Here is a 17,968-nt window from a genome sequence, read left to right on the forward strand (position 1 = left end):
AAAAAATATATATTATATATATATAATATTTATATTTAAAGTTTTCGCCTCGTCAGAGCCCCATCTGGATAGCAGCGATCCGTCAGATGGCAGAAAGCCCGCCGGCCTCTGGGCTGAAAGGGAGCTGGCTGGCGAGCGGCAGCCAAACCGAAACGCTGCGCTTCGTTAAGCGGCGCTCGTATTCGGAGCGGGTTCCCGCGTGTCTGTGAATGTGCCCCCCTGCACATTGAATGGGAGATGTGAATTCCTGCTGGTAATTCCTGCTGACACCGAGTGTCCAGCCTCTCTCAGACAAATGCTGGGTACTCGTGGTACTACCTATGCATTTCCTTCTGTAGCTATTTAATTTACCTCTTCTAAATTATTTCAGATGCAAACACCTAGGGCACGGCTGCTCAAAGTTCATCTAGACCCAGTGAGTAACTCACTGCGGCCACTCGGCAAGAAGCAGTGTTTTGGCTCTATTTCTGCCCTGGTACCCCTGGCAGAGAGGAATCACCGGCCGCTGCAGACATCCCTCAAGAGACCGGGAGAGCTGTAAAATGCTCTACATACATGTATACCAATGTTACATTTAGACATATCACAGCTAACATATATGCACGTGCATATAAACTTACAGAAGGAAAGTGTGTTCACGTGTTGGCAAGGTCAGAGCAGAATTTACTTAAACGTTGGATCTGGATCAGACTCCAGTATCTGAGCAGTCTTGATCTAGATTAAGAAACAAAACCCACATCTAAATATATGCAGCAAGTATGCAGATTTAGCTGATAATAGCAGTGTTATAATTCCTTCGCCTTTGCAAACTCTATTTATACAAGCCCAGACAGTTATTTCAGAATTCTGACAACTCTATTCTGTAAGCACATGCTATTCTTTCTTCCAGTATCGTTTCCTGCAAGATTTTCACCTCATTTGTTCCAACACGCAGACCGTTTTCAATGTATATAGATCCTGCCAGTTTGTCTCTTATTTCTTCCAGTTTGCCTCCTGTTTTCCTCCAGCCTCCTTTTGTTTCTGTATTTTCTGGTGAATAAGGTGCATATCCTTTTATCCCTGAAAAGAAAATTAATTAGTTATCACATCTGCTGTCCCTGTTACTCCTCTTGCCATTATGGCAATGGCAGATGTGGCAGCAGGAAGTAGCTTCGGTGTATGAGAGGCACATTAATTTCAGATACCTTGCGGGGGAGAAAAACGGTAAATTCTTCTCTCCCTGTCTTGCTTTTTGTTTTGTTTCCTTCCCAGTCTCTTATGCAGTAGTTTTTCTCTGTTCATATCACATACAGAATGCCTCAGGCCTAAGTTTCAAGTCTCTGACATTACCTCACCAATTCCTCCTCCTCGTAACGTTTGGGTGTAGAGGAATGAAGGAATTACCACAAGACTTTTCCAGATACAGGGGAAATCATTATTTTCCCCAATTTTTAGAAATAGTGCAAAGGATACTTCAGAAATAAGGAATAAGAGAGTGAATAACCATTCTTTCTACATAGGTAAGCTTGCACTGAAGGGAACTTTAGTGGAAGGGGTTAAAAAAAAAAAAAACTCGCCTTTTTACAAGGTCATAATATTCCCAAGTTCTCAAAATCTTTGAACTGACTTCTCATAATTATGTGTTTTAGTGTACAGCTCAATTTCCCATCATGTTGTATCAATGTACTCTTTCCGATTCATACCGGAGAGCTGGGACCCCTCCAGAGACGCACCACGCTTTGGTGGTTAGGTCTTTGGACTGGGAATGAAGGAGAAGTCTTCATTCCTCATTGTGCCATTGGCCTGCTCCCACAGTGACAAACTCTGGATGTTGCAGATCAAACCCTTTCTTCACCGCAGATTGATGCTCAGACTCTTAAATGAAACTGCCTGGCTAGCCCTCAAAGAGATGAAGAAAACAAGCCATTCTTAATTACAGTCTCAGGCTAGGCAAAGTTTGGATAGCGCTTCTCCTGTTCGTGTCAGAAAAGGAAAATACGGTTTCTTTCATGGAGAAGACAAGGTCTCTGCATTTTACCAGAGAGGGTCTCTTTTTCCTCCCCTACGCCCAGAAAAAGTAAACCTCACAGTACAAATGCAAAGACTTCTTATCACCTGTTTTATCAGATATTCTTAAATGCAAAAAATAAAAACAAACTGAAACAAAAACCTCCAGCCAGCCAACCAAAAAAAACCCAACCCCCCTTCATTTCTGCCCAGTACAAAGAGATTAAGTAATTTTAAAACCTTTTTATTCAGCTGAATAGACTCCTGGAAAGCAATAATAAGGGTTTCTCTTCCTCAGATTCTCTRTACCCTGTACAGATGAATAATTTTATGCATGACACAGGGGAACAGCATATGTTAGCAGGACTAGAGACTCAAAGAGTATAACTGAACCTAATGAGCATCTGGAAAGTTAGAGCACATGATGATATTCTCCAGCCTTTGAAATTTTAAGAAAAATCGCAGAAAATGCTGATTCTAAAAAGTCAAACCCAAACTACAAATAGATGGCTTCTGATTTTGATCCTTCAGAACAAAGAGCTAAAGAGACATCTTCTGTTTTCTGTTGATTTAATATTAAGGTATGTCAACATACTCACAACACAGTTACATTTTGTTTAAAGCACTTAAGGTACACAACTACTCCATATTCAGTAACTTTAATGTACCTGCTTTCTCCTACATGGAAAATACTAACTTTATAACATGGAAATAGAAGTGTTAAAATGTCTTTTAAATTAGGTAAAAATGCAAAGAACTAATATCTCCATTTAAATAGGTCTACACATAAATAAAAAACTAATGTTTAGCTAAGCATGCTCCATGAGATCTAAAATTGCAGAGGTTAGGATTTCTTCCTGAAGCATGTGCGACTCTTTTAAGGATAGCATAACTCGTCTGTGCTTTAAAATACAAAAATTATGCTAGAGACGATAGCTCTCTAGATCTTAAAATATGGAATGCTGAACATTCTTGGAAAAAAATAAGATTTTTAAATGGACTAATGTTGCCGATAAAGACAGCTTAACAGACTTTTCTGTACTGATGGTGTTAGATAATTAACACACACAAGCCCTTCAGTTATTGAGTGAGCAGAACACCTTATGGCTTCCAATAAACTACATGAGTTTTTAGAAACATGCTTGAGTTGTGTATCTGCATTAGATGAAAGGACTGCATAGACCATTAAATGTGAACATTTGTTCTTTGTTTACATAGCCTAAGATCTCTAACAAAAGCATCAGTATTATCCAACAGTGCTGTGAAATTGTACATAACTCCTTTATGGATCTTTTCAAAAAACAAACCTCAGTGAAAAGGTTTGCTCTTTAGTTAAACAAAAATGTTTAAAGAATAATTTAATCTCCAAAACTGGATTCTAAGAAAGGTTTTAAAGAACTTTCGTAAAAACCTTAACAATGTAAATCTTGTGTGGAATATCTATTTTTAGCTATCATTTATTAACAGAATAATTAACCATTCATTATATAAACTTATATGTTAAAACTAAACATAATAATGAACACCTTGCTAACCAGTACTGAAGCAGCACATCTGCACTAGTTACTTTGCAGTTCTGAGGGGACAGACAAATGAAGGAGCAGTCTGCTTAGTTCACCATGGTTTGACAAGACTTTCAGTCACTTTTTCAGGAAAAAGATCTTCTGAAAAATTAAGATTTTTTTTATTAGCTTATCTGAATATTACATGATTTCAGAGAGTATTGAACATTGGGCCTACAGTTGCTGTAATGTCAGCAAAAGGAGCACTTTGAGTAAGCTCAATAACCAACTGTTTCTTTAGAACAAGAAAGATGTAAAACTTGGCTGCAACTTCTTTCCGGTTATTTTTCTGACAGAGCTTCAGTAAACTGAAAGAATTCACTCCTGATTTGTTCATGTGCTGTATAAGGAGAAAAAAGAAAAAAAAGAAAAAAGAAAATCAGTTAGGTCAGCTTAACTGCCAATAAAACCAGACCCCATCAAGTTTGAACTGAAGAGTACTTCTGCTCAGAGTGAATATTTTCCGGTTGAAGTCCTTGAATAGTATCTTATCTTGGCATTTACATTTATATAGTGGCTCTTAACRTTTTATTGCCATAATATTGTTACCATCTACATATGTTACAAAAATTTACATGCCTGCAATTCCACTGAATTCAGTGAAACTGTACTGAGGCATACGATGAAGCGTATCTGTAATGATTTTCATGATTCAAAACAATAAAAATCATTGCATACCCTGTTCTTTGAATAGAGAATACCAGCTATATCATAGACAAATTAATTCAGAGCTAACTAATTATTATTATTGTTTGTTTTTAAATGGCTACACATAAATGTAAGTATTTATTTAGGGGTATTACACACAACCTTTTAAAAGTGTTAACATAAAATACCTAAAAGAACAAGAAGGTTGCAAAGTCAACCTCCAACACTAGGGAAAAGCTAGACTGAGAGCAAAGTTTGGTGTACTTTGCTTTGGCAGAAGTTCCGGCCTAAATATTCCCCACATCCCCATTCCCATGTTCTGATTTCCATATTTTCCTTCCTCCATCGCTTACATTGGATTAGAGAACTGCCCTGGGTGAAAATAACTTTTTGGCTTTTTTTTTTTTCTTTTTTTCCCCAACCAGACAGATGCTGAACCACCAGAACGTTTGCACTGGCCAAAGGGAGGGAACAGGAACGTGCAGATATGGGCAAGAATTTAGACGTTCAGCATCATGACGGCCTGTGCTGGCTCCAGTGTAAGCCTGTTACAAATTTGTGCGTATGGCATACAATATCATGCATTACAGCTTCACCAATTTTGAAAGAATTTCTGCAAGAAAGCCTTCCTGATGCAAAGGCTCTCCTCATTGCTAAATTTCAAGTGGCTTGGAAGTACTGGGGCATTAAACCTCTTAAAGAACCGGTTACCAGATGCTTTTTTTTAATATAACCATCACTCATTTCCCTAGCCTTAATCTCAGAAGCAGTTCAAACAGATGAAGAGCCCAATGAAGGCACCTTGTAGTGCGCAGCTGAGATTGGGCAAAACTGTAAGTAGCTAGGAACAGGGTTTTACAGAGATACTCTAGAGACCACTCACAGCAGGAATAAAGCAAGGGCTTAGCATTACGGAAGACATTGCTGATAAAATAAAAGTTCAGAAAAATTCTAGAAATTCCGGCAGCTGAGGGAGAGTGGACCACTCAGAATTCTGATTTCCTATATAAATTGCCTATATAAACACCCAGTAAAAAGCAGTTATACATAGTGTTTGAAAAGCAGCAATACGGTAAACCGAATAAATAAGTAGGAGATTTTTCTGACATGGTCCAACCAAAATCAATACCTCTTTTTGGCATCTAATTACAATAKCCAACATTGATACCTGTAAAGTTTTAAATAACTGAAGAGTTCTTTTGCTCCACCTTTTTTCTTCACTGTTTTTATTGTTCCTTATTAGCTCCTTAATAGGAAATATAACAGAATGTTAGATAGCAGGTATAAAAAGTCATACCCAAAGATGATAGAAAAGGACAAGTGTTCTCCAACTGGAGCTAGACATTTTGATGGCTATATATAGGGTATCTGGGACTTCTGACACCTCTACACTTATGACAGGCTTTGTGGAACAAAAGGGAAAAAGAGTGTTAACTAGGTTCTTCCCTCTGCAAAAAGCGAGGCAGATCAAATGTAACATGTTATATACTATGAAAATGGTCCCACTGAGCCTTATGAAGGCAGCTTCACAGTAAGACACTATTGTGTGCGACTAGGGTTACTATAATATTAGAACTAGTCAGGAGCCAAAATGGATGTTCAAAATTTCAGCTTCATATTTTAGACTTAATCTACAAAGTTGACAGGACAAGACTACACTTGGTTCAAAGTTTTTAAGTTTCTTCATAACCACTAAGTTTAGAAACTGTTTCCTTTTCACTTGGAAGCACAGTCTCTAAATAGGGAGCTGTTTTCCTCACAGACTCTACAACCTTTAAATAGTGGAATATATGCATCCCTGACTATCAAGCTATTAATGCTTTTGATTGGCAAAATATATATTAAAGAGTATATTAATACATTGAAATTCACAGTAAGTTCATGAAATTATCACTTTTGTGTTTTTAAATATTTCTGTGAACGAATGCTGTTCTGTTGTGAAGTTGCCAGCTTCTAGTACCCATACCTTTGTTAACTCAGCTTGCTTTATTTCAGCTTCTTGTCCCAGTGAAGTATTCACCAGCAAAGAGCTCTCAGACAAAGCAGTTCCATCCTGCTATTAGAACAGGAAGGATGATCAGTTGGCATTAGCAGTCATGCATACAATCTCATTCTCAATTATATAATTAATTCTGCTCCAAAGATTTATTATAATAAATGTTTTCCAAAATTATTTAAGAGTTGATATTTCTATCTTTTCTCACATAGGAAGGGTCTTTGCTGTAGTATTTTTCCTATAGCTGGATCTAGACATATGGGTTCAATTCAGGTACAGACCCCACATTTTCTGTTACTGTTAGGTCCAATTTTGTCATTCTTTTTCAACCTTAAAGAGTCTTGTATTCTCTAAAGAATCCCCTTTTAAGATAACCTAAATAAAGCTGGCAGAAATAGATAGTTAATTATTGCTTTCCTCAATTTGAGACACAAAAGAAAAATCCCATCCTTTATAAATGTGACAATATTTATCTTTTCAGTACAAACAGGCTATATTTTATATTTATAGTTTATATTAAGGTTCCATTTAGAATTARTTTATAAGATGTTAATAAGTGATTAATAGACATTTTAATTAATAATTTGTTGTGAGAGTCTGCCATGGTGCTTATAAACAAAACTTTCATAACACAATCTACTTAATGCTATATCAGCTGTCTCTGTAACATGCTTTTCAAACATGTATTAATAATTTCTTAGCTTGTTATAAATGGAACCTTAACATAAAATGAAACCAATAAATATATTTAGTTCTCTAAAATTTACGGAAACTGCTCACTATAGTTTCAAGATTATCATCAGTTTTGTTTCTGCTATTCTGTGATGTCAACATAAATGAATCATTTCTAATTTCTTTCTCAGTCTCTGAATGAGCTGACTCCTGCAGGTAACTTGGCTCTTCTATTATCAGCAACTCTGTATTAACAAAAAAAAAAAGGTTTGAGGGGAAATTACGGTTAATCTCTGTCCTTAAAAAGAGCTTTGAAAAACAAAATCACACTCCAGTCTAGAGAACTCAAGATGGGTGCTAAGTAGAATAAACATCATTCCCAATAGGACTACGGAAGGAGAACCTTTCAAGAGAGCTTTTCCTGTAAGCATCTAAAAGTTGACCTTTACAGACTTGTAGTAGGTGGTTTCACTGATTAACTTCTGAGCTAGTCATGCAGATTATTTTCCTAGCTGAATAAAACAGTGAAAGTGGATAAACCACCTTAGCAGAACATCTAAAATGGAACATTTCTTGTTTGATATTAACCAAAACACGATCTTCTCTGTAGTAACAGAAATTATTTAACTGAATTTGGCGAACAGTTTGAATAAATTCAGAATAAATGGGAAACCTGTTTTTTAACAAACCTCTAGTTTGGGAGTCAATTGGGGAAACAAAAGGAAAACCCCAAAACACCTCCTTATGCTACAAGAGAGAAAAAAATCTTGCCTCATGTGATGTAAGGAGCAAAAGAACAGTAAAGTACATATAAAAACAAAATCTATTTTTCTTTTTATATTTAATGCAGTCAATTTTCTTAACATTTAAAACTCTTTGTCCTTGACTTGCAGACTACTGCACACACTGTGTGTCTCAAATGTTACATAAAAAAGATTTTAAATGCTTCCTAATGACTAATTCTAGAGACAGAATTAAAATGTCACCTTTTGTATCTTGCTCTTTCCTTATTTCTTCCATTTCAGACTCCATCGGTATTCCATTTCTTCTCATCTTAAATCCGTGATACTTGAAGCAGTTTGCAAACAACTGAAAACAATCATTTATTATTTTTATTTTATCATTTATTATTTATTATATTTTTTTGTTCTCAGAATATACTTTTAGACTATTGACAAGCATTAAAACAAAGGAATGAACACGAGCTGTATATTGATTACTGCAATCTAGAGTTTAGAGATTTGGATTAGGTCTTTCAGAAAATCTGCAATTTTTTGAAGTAATAGCCTTTTGCAGCTTGATAGTGAAGTCASTGAAGAAATGTCTAGTCACAGCTTGGACCTTTTTTCCTCTAAGACAACCAATAAGGAGGGATGAAAGAGAGACAAATCTGCAATTATCTGTGTGTGAATTTCTCTCAGCATCTGCTGTTGTGTTCATCCTCATAAATAACAAGTTGTAGTTCTGCACCTTGACTCTGAGAAGTGAAGGTGTACTGTTCTAATGCATACGCAGGACTGTTTGCGTGGACACCCTGCCTCCTAGATCTCTCAAAGACGCTATACAGCCAAAGAAACACAATGCAACTAACATAAGACTGCTGTAAAACAGTTTTCTCCATTTCTTTTTGTATCACCTTGTGCACGTGTTGATCTCTTCTTTCTTTATCTCATCATGAGCTATAAACTTATAGCTTCTTTGAATGATCTGTCAAATATTATGTAGGGACATGAGAGGCTTTGATAGATTAGATTCCCATGAAACAAATGCATCTTTCCTGCAGAGAAGAACAGTAAGGACCAAACTGTAAAAAAAAAGGGTGGTCTGGCCCATGCTTCCAGCCAAAATGGCACAGTGATCAGGAGCATCTTGGCTCTCTGAAAGGCAAAGTCCCTTGACTTCTGCTGAGCTGGAAGCCTAATCTTCCATTAGGAAAGTAAAAAACAGTTTGGCATACCATCTTTCCAAAGTCATTAATCATATAATAATAATGTTTAAGCCTTATGTAACTTTAAAGTAAATGCTAAAGAAAGTAACTTTAAAGTAAATGCAAAAGAAAAATATGGTACAATGTTGATTACAGAGCAGAAACCAAAAAAACAGAAAGTAAGAAAGAAATTGACAGAAATCAGAAAAATTGTGTATTAATGTAGAATCAGTCATATGCCAATATGTGAAACGAAACATGAATTCTCAAGTTTCTGTGTCGTTTTTTACTCATTCTTGCCATGCTGGAGAGTGGAGTGCTGGAGATTAAAGATCTGAGTTCTACATAAGGCCTTTTTGCTGAAGCAATTAATTATGAATACACTTACAGTCATCAGATATCCACTGAGCTGTAATGCAGAACAATGCTTTTAATGATGCTTTGCACCTGCAGTTTGCTAGGAATTCACATGAAACCAGCTCTGCAAAATCTCTTACAATGAGATCCTAAATGTGCAATAGTCCCCAAATTTATACAGTGGCATAAGAACCTACAAGGAATAAATCTTTACCATTTGTAGCTCAGCATGAACCAAAGGTTGTGCAGTGTGGGACAGAAGTATATCCACTCCGCCTGATTTCTTCCACATCATTGTTTTTTTTGTTGGGGGTGCAAGGTCTAACGTAGCGAGAGTGTCCATGCAGCTGTTAATTTGGTTGTATATAGCCTTGCAGCTGAGCTCCTTGTCTGCGTCCACAAGCAATTTCCTTTTTCTTTTATTTTTTTTCCTCTGGGTGATAACTAAGTAGAGCAAGTATTTTAAAAATGGTATTAACCTCCTTCACTGATAGATATCTCCCTATAATGTAATTCAGCACCGGAGGCGCTAAATAGCAGAAAAAGTAATCTCTAAAGAAACTTATTTAATTATCCCTTTTCCCCATATTTTTACTGTTTGGCATTACAATATCAAAACCTCAACATGAGTTGTTCATCTGTCCTATTTCTGATCTGGGCATTTTTTTCAATAGCTATTACATTATGAATATACACAAATGAGGTCCAAGACAGTGAAAACTTAAGCATGAAAAAAGCATTGTGAAACAACTGGACAGACTGCAGACCTCTTGAAATACAGCACAAACTTGAAAATTAAAGTACAGTGCATAGACCACTTCAGCAAAATTTTTCATAATGTCTACTATTTCATATATTTCTAATTAAGGAAGATGTATGAGTATTTTACTGAAGAAGCAGTGACATGATGATTTAATAAGAACACACGATGTACCAACAAAACTGAATAATCTATCTTTAATCCATCAGTAAGTTAATTGTTCCAAGAATTATCAGCATACTCAACAACCTTCATTATTTCATGATTCATATCTGTATTTGTCATTTTAATCCTTTGGTGATCGAATTAGGTAGGATTCACATAGTAAACCAAAGAGAGAGACAATCATTGGTTATATATCCATATCTTCCTGAATATTATTTTGGCAGTCCAGAAAATGTAAGTATTCTAAGTATTAGTGTCAACAGGAACTTGTTTATGTGCTATCACCCACCAATGTGATAGATGAGGTTTAGATATACTCACAGAAGAAAAGAAACATTTTTCTTTTTGGATCATATGTTAGAAGTTCATGAAACAAAATTTACAAAGGCATGAAAGTTTTAAGACTCTTATTTTGCATAAAAAAGATTGCTGATGTATCACTAGCAATGAAAGTTCTTCAGCTAAAAGTTCAGCAACACCCACGAGTACGCTGGGTTTGCACTGCTAGCAGAACTGTAGAGGAGCAAAAACTTACATTGGTATGTGGAAGAGACTACAAATAGAGATTTGTGCAGCTGAGATGAATAGCCTGATACTGGTTTTGTATAATAATTATCAGAAAAGACAACTCTGACAGCAGAAGCAGATTAAATGTAAAATGAGAATATTCTGTGATGCAAATATCTTCAGTAATAAGAAGTAAGAAAAGTAAGCCTAATAATGCACACCATTAGCAAGAAACTGATCTATTTCTGACCTGTATCATCAACGGGCTCAAGCACAAATCCTTCTTCTTTAGATAAAAGTGCTGTTTCATTCATTAGGTGACTTTTTTGAATCATGGCATCTGCACCATTCGAATCTGCTATAAGAAAACCCAGCAAATAACCCAAATAAAAAAAAATTTATAACATGAAATAATTTCTCAGCCTTATGATATACGAGATTGGCATCAGACAAAAAAGATCAGAATTAGAATACTATGATTTAATCTATAATCTCACAATCACTTTAACCAGCATTAACTGGCASTGCTGCTGCTGCTCTGCTCTGCACATTTTCTTTTGCTGACACAAGAGCCTGTATGAGGAGGTGGTGAAACAGACTGGAGAACTGATCTGGATGAAAACCCATCTGACAAAAGGGGGAAAAATGTTTAGTTTCAGTGTGGATCAGCTTCCAGTTCCAGGCAGCTACAGGGCAGTGTGAACATTTGTGTCAGCCTAAAAGGAATGGGCAGTGCAAGGACAGACTAGTGCAACGAGATGTGTCACTGTTTCTCTTTAACGCTCCAGATCMCACAATTCTAATGCAGCAGTGTAATAGTGGTATAAGGATGTATGATGCCAAGAAAAAAGTTTTTTTATTCCAGAAACACTTTTTGAAAATTAATTTTCATTTTAACAACTTCTTTTATCAACCCTAAATCAAAATAAGACCAGCAACACCTTTATGAACTACTAACATGTCATTTGTAGCTGAAATGTGGAGTCAGCAATAGTGGTAGATAAAGTTCAAAATCACAGCATACCCTCCTTCTGTTTCATTTCCCTCTACAAAAGTGATAGCACATTGTCTAAGCAGCAGTATGGAACAACAGCATATTTAAAATATAGTTTATCATATAAAATGTTTCTATCCATTTCAAGATACAAATCTAGAATTCCAAGGTCAAATTAAATTATACCTAAAATGGTGAATAAAGCATATTAGAAAAAAATAAAAACAAATTAACACAGGAAAAAGGCAAGGGATATGATTCTTATCATACAAGGCTGATTGCAGGAAACTTTATGCATTAATACAGGAAAAGAGGGTTCATTCAGGTAATGAGGAACAGAGATGCTACAAACTCACCAACTGCACTGTTCYCAGGAAGATCTTGTGACAAAGGAAGCTCTTCCTCCATATCAAGAATGTCTTTAATTAGGCTATTTTTCTCATCCCTCAATAGAATTTCTTAAAAATAAAATGCCTAGTTTTATTCATTATTATTATTATTAGTCTTAATTTAGTTTTCTACTTTTCCTTGAAAAGTGTGATCATTGATACGCTTTCAAAGGTATAAGTCTACAAAGGTTTATGTAAATATTCTAAACCATAAAAATGTATACTTAGTTGCCTTTGTTATTATGACAATAAGAATAAAAATGCTGTAGTATATCACCTTTGAAAATATAAATTAAACATTAAATATAGATTGAATGCATTTTATTCTAAGCAACTGAAAAATGTGTCCTTTAATTCCATTTTAGCTGGGAATGTCTAAATGATCATGGATTTAGTGAAAAGTAGTAAAAGTACAGAAACAAAAAAAACAAATACAAAATTTGTGTTTGAAAACAATCAATTTCATGTTTGTTTGCTTTCCTGTAAGAATAAAAATATTTGGAAAGAATGTAATTCTGTTTATCTGTGCTAAACCCTACCAATCATATCCCCAGCAGTCTCCTCATCTCCGAAACAATCATGCTCGAAACAGTAAGTATCTTCACACGGTGCAGACTTGTCTCCATTTAGGCTTGCAGAGGTGTGATCAGCTATGACACTATTACTGCTCATTAATATGCTGCCATCAAAGAAGCTATGTTGTCTTAGTGTATCTGGTTCCTCACCTGAATAAATACAGAATTTCTGATGATTCATCTGTATGAGTATATGTGAAATATGTATTATCCTAATTTTTCAAATAATTTAAGAAATGTTGTAAGATATTGCACACAGCAAGTATTACAGTATTACAGTAAACAATTTTAACTAATTCAACGAAAAAAACACCAAATGTTGGGTTTGATTCTCATTCTCTAATATCATATTATATTCTTTCAGCAGAGTACTGGACACAAAAATCTAAGCATGAGACTATAAGATAGGCCAATCAACACAAACATGAAACAAATGCATTTTTAATAATAGCTTTTTCACATGTGGACATGACTCAGATTGTACAAAACTTTGCATAAAACACCCACACTTTTCTTTATGGAATATTTCTAATTTCTCAACTTCTCTCACCAAAGTTTCTATCACAGAGAAGTATATTGCTTTCGTAATCCTCTGTAAGTGTGATGTCTTCAGCTCTGCTCTGATTCAAGGTAAAATGTTCAGCAACATCAATGGCACTAATAAAAAAAAATTATACAAAATACAGTATGAACTGAAATCCATTGATCATTTAGCTGGAATGTGAAAAACTTGTTTCCAGACAGTCTTCAAAGCTGATGTTTTATTGCAAAAAACAAAAAGACAATTATGGTTTTCTATGGCATTGAAAGTACCCCAGCTGATCCTAACTTCTGTGGAGAAAGAACCATCTCCCAAAGCTATTACAATTCAAACCATTTCAGATTTTATTGATAAAATTTACTGCTTCAAATTTCCTCTAAAAGCTAAAAATACAGCACATGGAAAACAGATGCTACATGTTCCTTAAAACTGATACCTCTAAGCAAGTAGGCAACTGCCTTCTTAGCTAGCCAAAGGTCCTAAGTAAACTCCAGTGTAAGTTGTACAGAGAAGACTGAATCTGCAAGAGTCATAATAGCATGATAGCTAGGGGGAGGCCTATGAGGGAGAGGAAGAGCATTTAGCTAAACAAACTTAGAGGTAATCTCCGCACCTGGAGCTTTGCGAACAAATGATGCAGATGTACACTCAGAATGCAATCTTCTCAAGAAACAGTAGACATATTTATAAGGCCTGAGGAAGCATCATCCATACTCCTCTCTCCATATTTCATATTTCCCCACTCTGTTTTGCCAGTAAACTTTGGCTTCTGTAAGTTTTTTCACATTCAAGTCCTACTATCTACCAGACAGTTGTCACATAATAGGCATCTAATTTGTATAATGCCATCGTCTGTAAATCAAACTATACGGACCYTTTGGGTAGTCAAAAAAAGCATGCTTTCCAGAGCTGGCACATCGGGCTACTTGAATAATTTGAAAAAAATAGTATTGCTTCTCTGCTGTAGTTACAAAATCCTAAAGACTTACAGATCCCATCAAACTGTATTTATGATGAGGTACAGAGGAAACGTCTGTGCAAGTCCATTATCTTGGATCTTTCAGGGGATCAGAGCCATCCGAAATGTGTTTTGACCTCTGGTTTTTTTTGTGKTTTTTTTTTTTGCATTAATGCTGATATTTGTCAGAAATGCCAAGGAAACGCTGACTTTTCATCAGGATCCGAGCATACTACCTCCTACGAAACACCAGGCCTCAAAGAGCAAGTGACCAGAAGTTAAATCCAGTTACACAACGGAACAATGCAGCATTGCTAAGCTACCAATGAAGGGGTCCTTGTTCTTACAACAGAATTTATATCACCTTTTATATCTTCTCTTGAGGTCAGTAAGTTGTTTGCAGGCTTCACTCAGACAATGTAAAATGTGAAAATCCTGAAGTCTAAGTTCAATGCATTATTTCATTATAAAGATCTTGTGCTGATTAAATGGACTTGGAAGAGCTCTACAAATGCACAATTCTTGTGACTGTAGCCTTGTAAACCTGACTGAGATTTTAGGACAATTTAGTTATCAAACCAAAGTAACTCTATCTGAATTTGGATTCAATGACAATAAAGATATCTTTTACTTCTGAAAATGCTAAAATAATTTACAAAATATGGGGAAGTATTTACTTTAATTCAGGGAGTGGTGTTGCAAAATCATGAAATTCTTCAGGTAATGTAATGGACTGATAAGCAGCCTCACAGTTCTCTTCTGGAAGGTCAACAAGTCCTAAAAGAAACACAAAACATAACAAAATAAGTATCAACAGAATAAAAGTAATGTTCTCCCAAGTACATATAGTAAAACTATAAATCTGTCAAGGTCTCTGCCATTATAAATAACAAAAGTAAAGCTTAGGTACTTTGTCAATAGAATTATAAATACATATACTTTGGAAGCCATATTATTTACAGACAGATGCAGAAGAGTAAGCTGCTGTTGAAAACTGCTACAGGCCCTGAAATGCTGTAAATATACTGGGTTTACCAACAGCTGTTTAAAGCCCATGAAAGATTCTTATAGCTGATATCTGGCCTAGAACCTGTCATGCCACTTCATTTGAAATATTGTGTTCTCTTTTTCTTTCCAGTGTATATATAATGCTATTCTCCAGAATAAAAAAATTATGAAATAAGACTGCAAATACTTTGTAATCAGAGAATCATGGAACAATTTAGCTTAGAAGGGCTCTCTGAAGGTTATCTAGTCCAATCTTTTGCTCAAAGCAGTTAATTTCAAAGTTAGATCGCTTTTGACTATTTCCACAGCATCTCTGGACAACCTGTCTCAGTGTTTTACCACTTTTACTGTAAATTTTTTCCTCTTATATCCAGTTGGAGTTTCACTTGCTGCAGTTGTGATCATTGACTCTTGTCTTTGTGCTGTGTGCGTGTATATAAGCTACTATAATACCTATTAAAAATAAATAGTACTATGTAATTTTCCCAAGCGTTTCCTCAAGAGATTTCAAATTGTTTACAAATATTACCTAATTAATCATTATCATATTCATGAGAATGATGTATAATAGGTCACAAAAAAAATTAAGATTGTCAATAGAAGCTGGAGTTCTTCTGTTCTTAGCCTTCTTTCCTAACCTCTAGGCAGCAGTGCCTCCCTATTTGTTGCCTAAATAAGTCAAACATATAGCCGTCTTGAAATGGATACAGTCATCGCTATTCCCTTTTTGCTGGCTATATGGCTAGAGCACCAAACACACTGTCAGATTTGGCGCTAACACATCGGTAGATGTTGTTGGTGTCATCAGAAATGAAAGCTAATTATCTAGCAACAGAGGATGAATTAAAGTTTCTTCTTTTAAGACTGCTTAAGATATTGCTTCTTTTAAAAGAGTCAAAGACCTGAAATTACACCAAATCAGGCTAGATTAAACATTGGTGGTAGGCACCAGCAAGTTCAATTTCCACTGGGATCAATAATGTGTATGTAACAGAAATGTCCAAAATTAAAGATAAGAGCTATAAAGGACACAGATGGAAAAATGTGGAATGCTATACACACCTGGACGAAAGGCTGTCTTCATTTTTGCCAAAGCTTCACTACAGTCTGCCAAGAGGTACTTTGCTTTCCTGTGGTAGATTCGCACCACTCCTAAGAGTAAGTGTCCAGAGGTGCGCAGAGCAATTGCAAACTTTGATGATTTTAAAAAATTGTTCAGGAGTTAATATTTTTAACAAAAACATTAAAATGAAAGTATTACACAAAGTAGTAACAGAGTTACAGTAAATTACACTGGCACAGAGCTGGAAACTTCCAGTTATTTCTGTTCCTAAACATTACCATATTGAAGCTTAAGTCGTAAGCCAATGCTTGCTATTTATCTAAAACATCTCAACTCACTACAACAGTACAACACATGCTGAAGAGCAAAACAGCTGCACATATTCTAGTATTTGCCACTTCGGTTATTTTAAGTACCAACTACTCATTTAATAATGCAGAGCCTTCTGCAGCAAGAAAACGCTAGATGGTCGTTCTGATGCTAGAGGGGACAACATCCAAAGGAAAAACTGTTACATCTTATAAACACTTATAAATAATAATACTAAGATCATTTTAACAAAGTTCACTTACTCATAACCCACAAAAGACAGACAACGAAATTCAGACCACCAACTATTGAGCAGGTATTTTCACGGAAAAAATTCTGCTTGTACCAGCAGAAAGCCTTGGATCTCCTAAACCATTGATTAGTGACAGTGCAAAATGTTCTCTACTGTTCCAGTGGATGCAATTAAAACAGAGGGGCCAAGGACTGAATGAGTCATGGATACTTAACAACTGGCTCCCTCTGTGCTTATTTGAGCCATACCTTATCTGTGCTACGCAGAGGACTTCAGCCTCCAGGACTGTTAATACACAGAGAGCTTTCATAAGCATTAAGTATGCACAATTATATATTTATCTACTTGCAGTCGGGGACCTGGAAGAAGTCCACTGAAAGTGGAAGGATAGTTATGATAGGTTAAAGATTAATTAAAAGAATAGCAAAAATATTCTCCTCAAATGCTCTGTGTACAATTTTATGGTAATTTTCATAGTCCCTTTACTTTGGTTAAGCAGCTGACTCTTCAATCTTTTTGAGACAATTTCCCAAAATATTGGCAATTCCCAAATTATTTTGAACAATACCTCTCACTAATACTCAAAACCCTGAAGAAAGACCGATGTTACCACAGGGAACTGACGAACTCATGCCATTTTATGGACCAACTGAAACCCACTTACTGCGATCTCATGGGCAAGCAGCAGTATATGGGAAAATACATTTGAATGCTTTTTGGTAAAATTTTCTTATAGTGTACACAAATGCATCCCACAGATCTCCAAGGGTAAAACAACAAGTAAAATAATTATACTACTATAATTTAATAGGATAGAGATTTTATCTGAGTGAGTGAGAGCTGAATAAAATCACAATAGGAATTTGCCTCACCTGACTTTGAAACAGTCACAAATTTGTCTTAGAAAACAAATTTTCACAATAGAAAGAACCTTGTTCCCTACAGAATATATTGACTTCTACACGAGAACCTACCAGAAGGCACCTTCTTATTTAATAACAAACCTTTGGTGAGATGATCTTCTCAACAGTAGTCTCTAAATTGCACTCAAATATATGGGCTTTGGTGAGCTTCTTCTCCCAGTGGGCAGCCAGCCATATTTTGGCGAGGGGCCCACGCTTGTTCACAAATAAGTGCATATAGAACATAACGGCTACGCTGAGGAGAGGCTCGCGGATCGCCTGCGCCACCACGTCCTCAGGGCTCTTCCCTTCTTCTTTGCTGAGGGGGCAGAAAGCGGGGTGAAGAGGCTGGGGGTATTTAGTGGGGGCAGGGAGACACTGAGGGGGCAGGGGAGC

At 35.9% G+C, this 17,968-nt stretch overlaps 1 protein-coding gene across 1 annotated transcript in view; it reads right to left on the reverse strand.

The window, feature by feature from the left end:
• Positions 1-2,564: 2,564 nt before the first annotated feature.
• RAD21L1 (RAD21 cohesin complex component like 1) overlaps positions 2,565-17,968 on the reverse strand; it is a 21,015-nt gene continuing 5,611 nt past the window's right edge. The window contains exons 6-18 of the mRNA XM_026057591.1: positions 17,675-17,891; positions 16,108-16,237; positions 14,715-14,814; positions 13,089-13,195; positions 12,503-12,688; positions 11,931-12,032; positions 10,831-10,935; positions 9,363-9,592; positions 7,851-7,953; positions 6,973-7,109; positions 6,163-6,252; positions 5,365-5,442; positions 2,565-3,888 (exon numbers count right to left, since the gene is read on the reverse strand). Of these exons, the coding sequence (XP_025913376.1) occupies positions 3,700-3,888; positions 5,365-5,442; positions 6,163-6,252; positions 6,973-7,109; positions 7,851-7,953; positions 9,363-9,592; positions 10,831-10,935; positions 11,931-12,032; positions 12,503-12,688; positions 13,089-13,195; positions 14,715-14,814; positions 16,108-16,237; positions 17,675-17,891 (1,774 nt within the window). The 3' untranslated portion in view covers positions 2,565-3,699. The remainder of the gene's footprint in view (positions 3,889-5,364; positions 5,443-6,162; positions 6,253-6,972; positions 7,110-7,850; positions 7,954-9,362; positions 9,593-10,830; positions 10,936-11,930; positions 12,033-12,502; positions 12,689-13,088; positions 13,196-14,714; positions 14,815-16,107; positions 16,238-17,674; positions 17,892-17,968) is intronic.

This window comes from Apteryx rowi, unplaced genomic scaffold, assembly GCF_003343035.1.
Source record: "Apteryx rowi isolate R43461 unplaced genomic scaffold, aptRow1 scaffold_0, whole genome shotgun sequence".
NCBI classification, from domain to species: domain Eukaryota; kingdom Metazoa; phylum Chordata; class Aves; order Apterygiformes; family Apterygidae; genus Apteryx; species Apteryx rowi.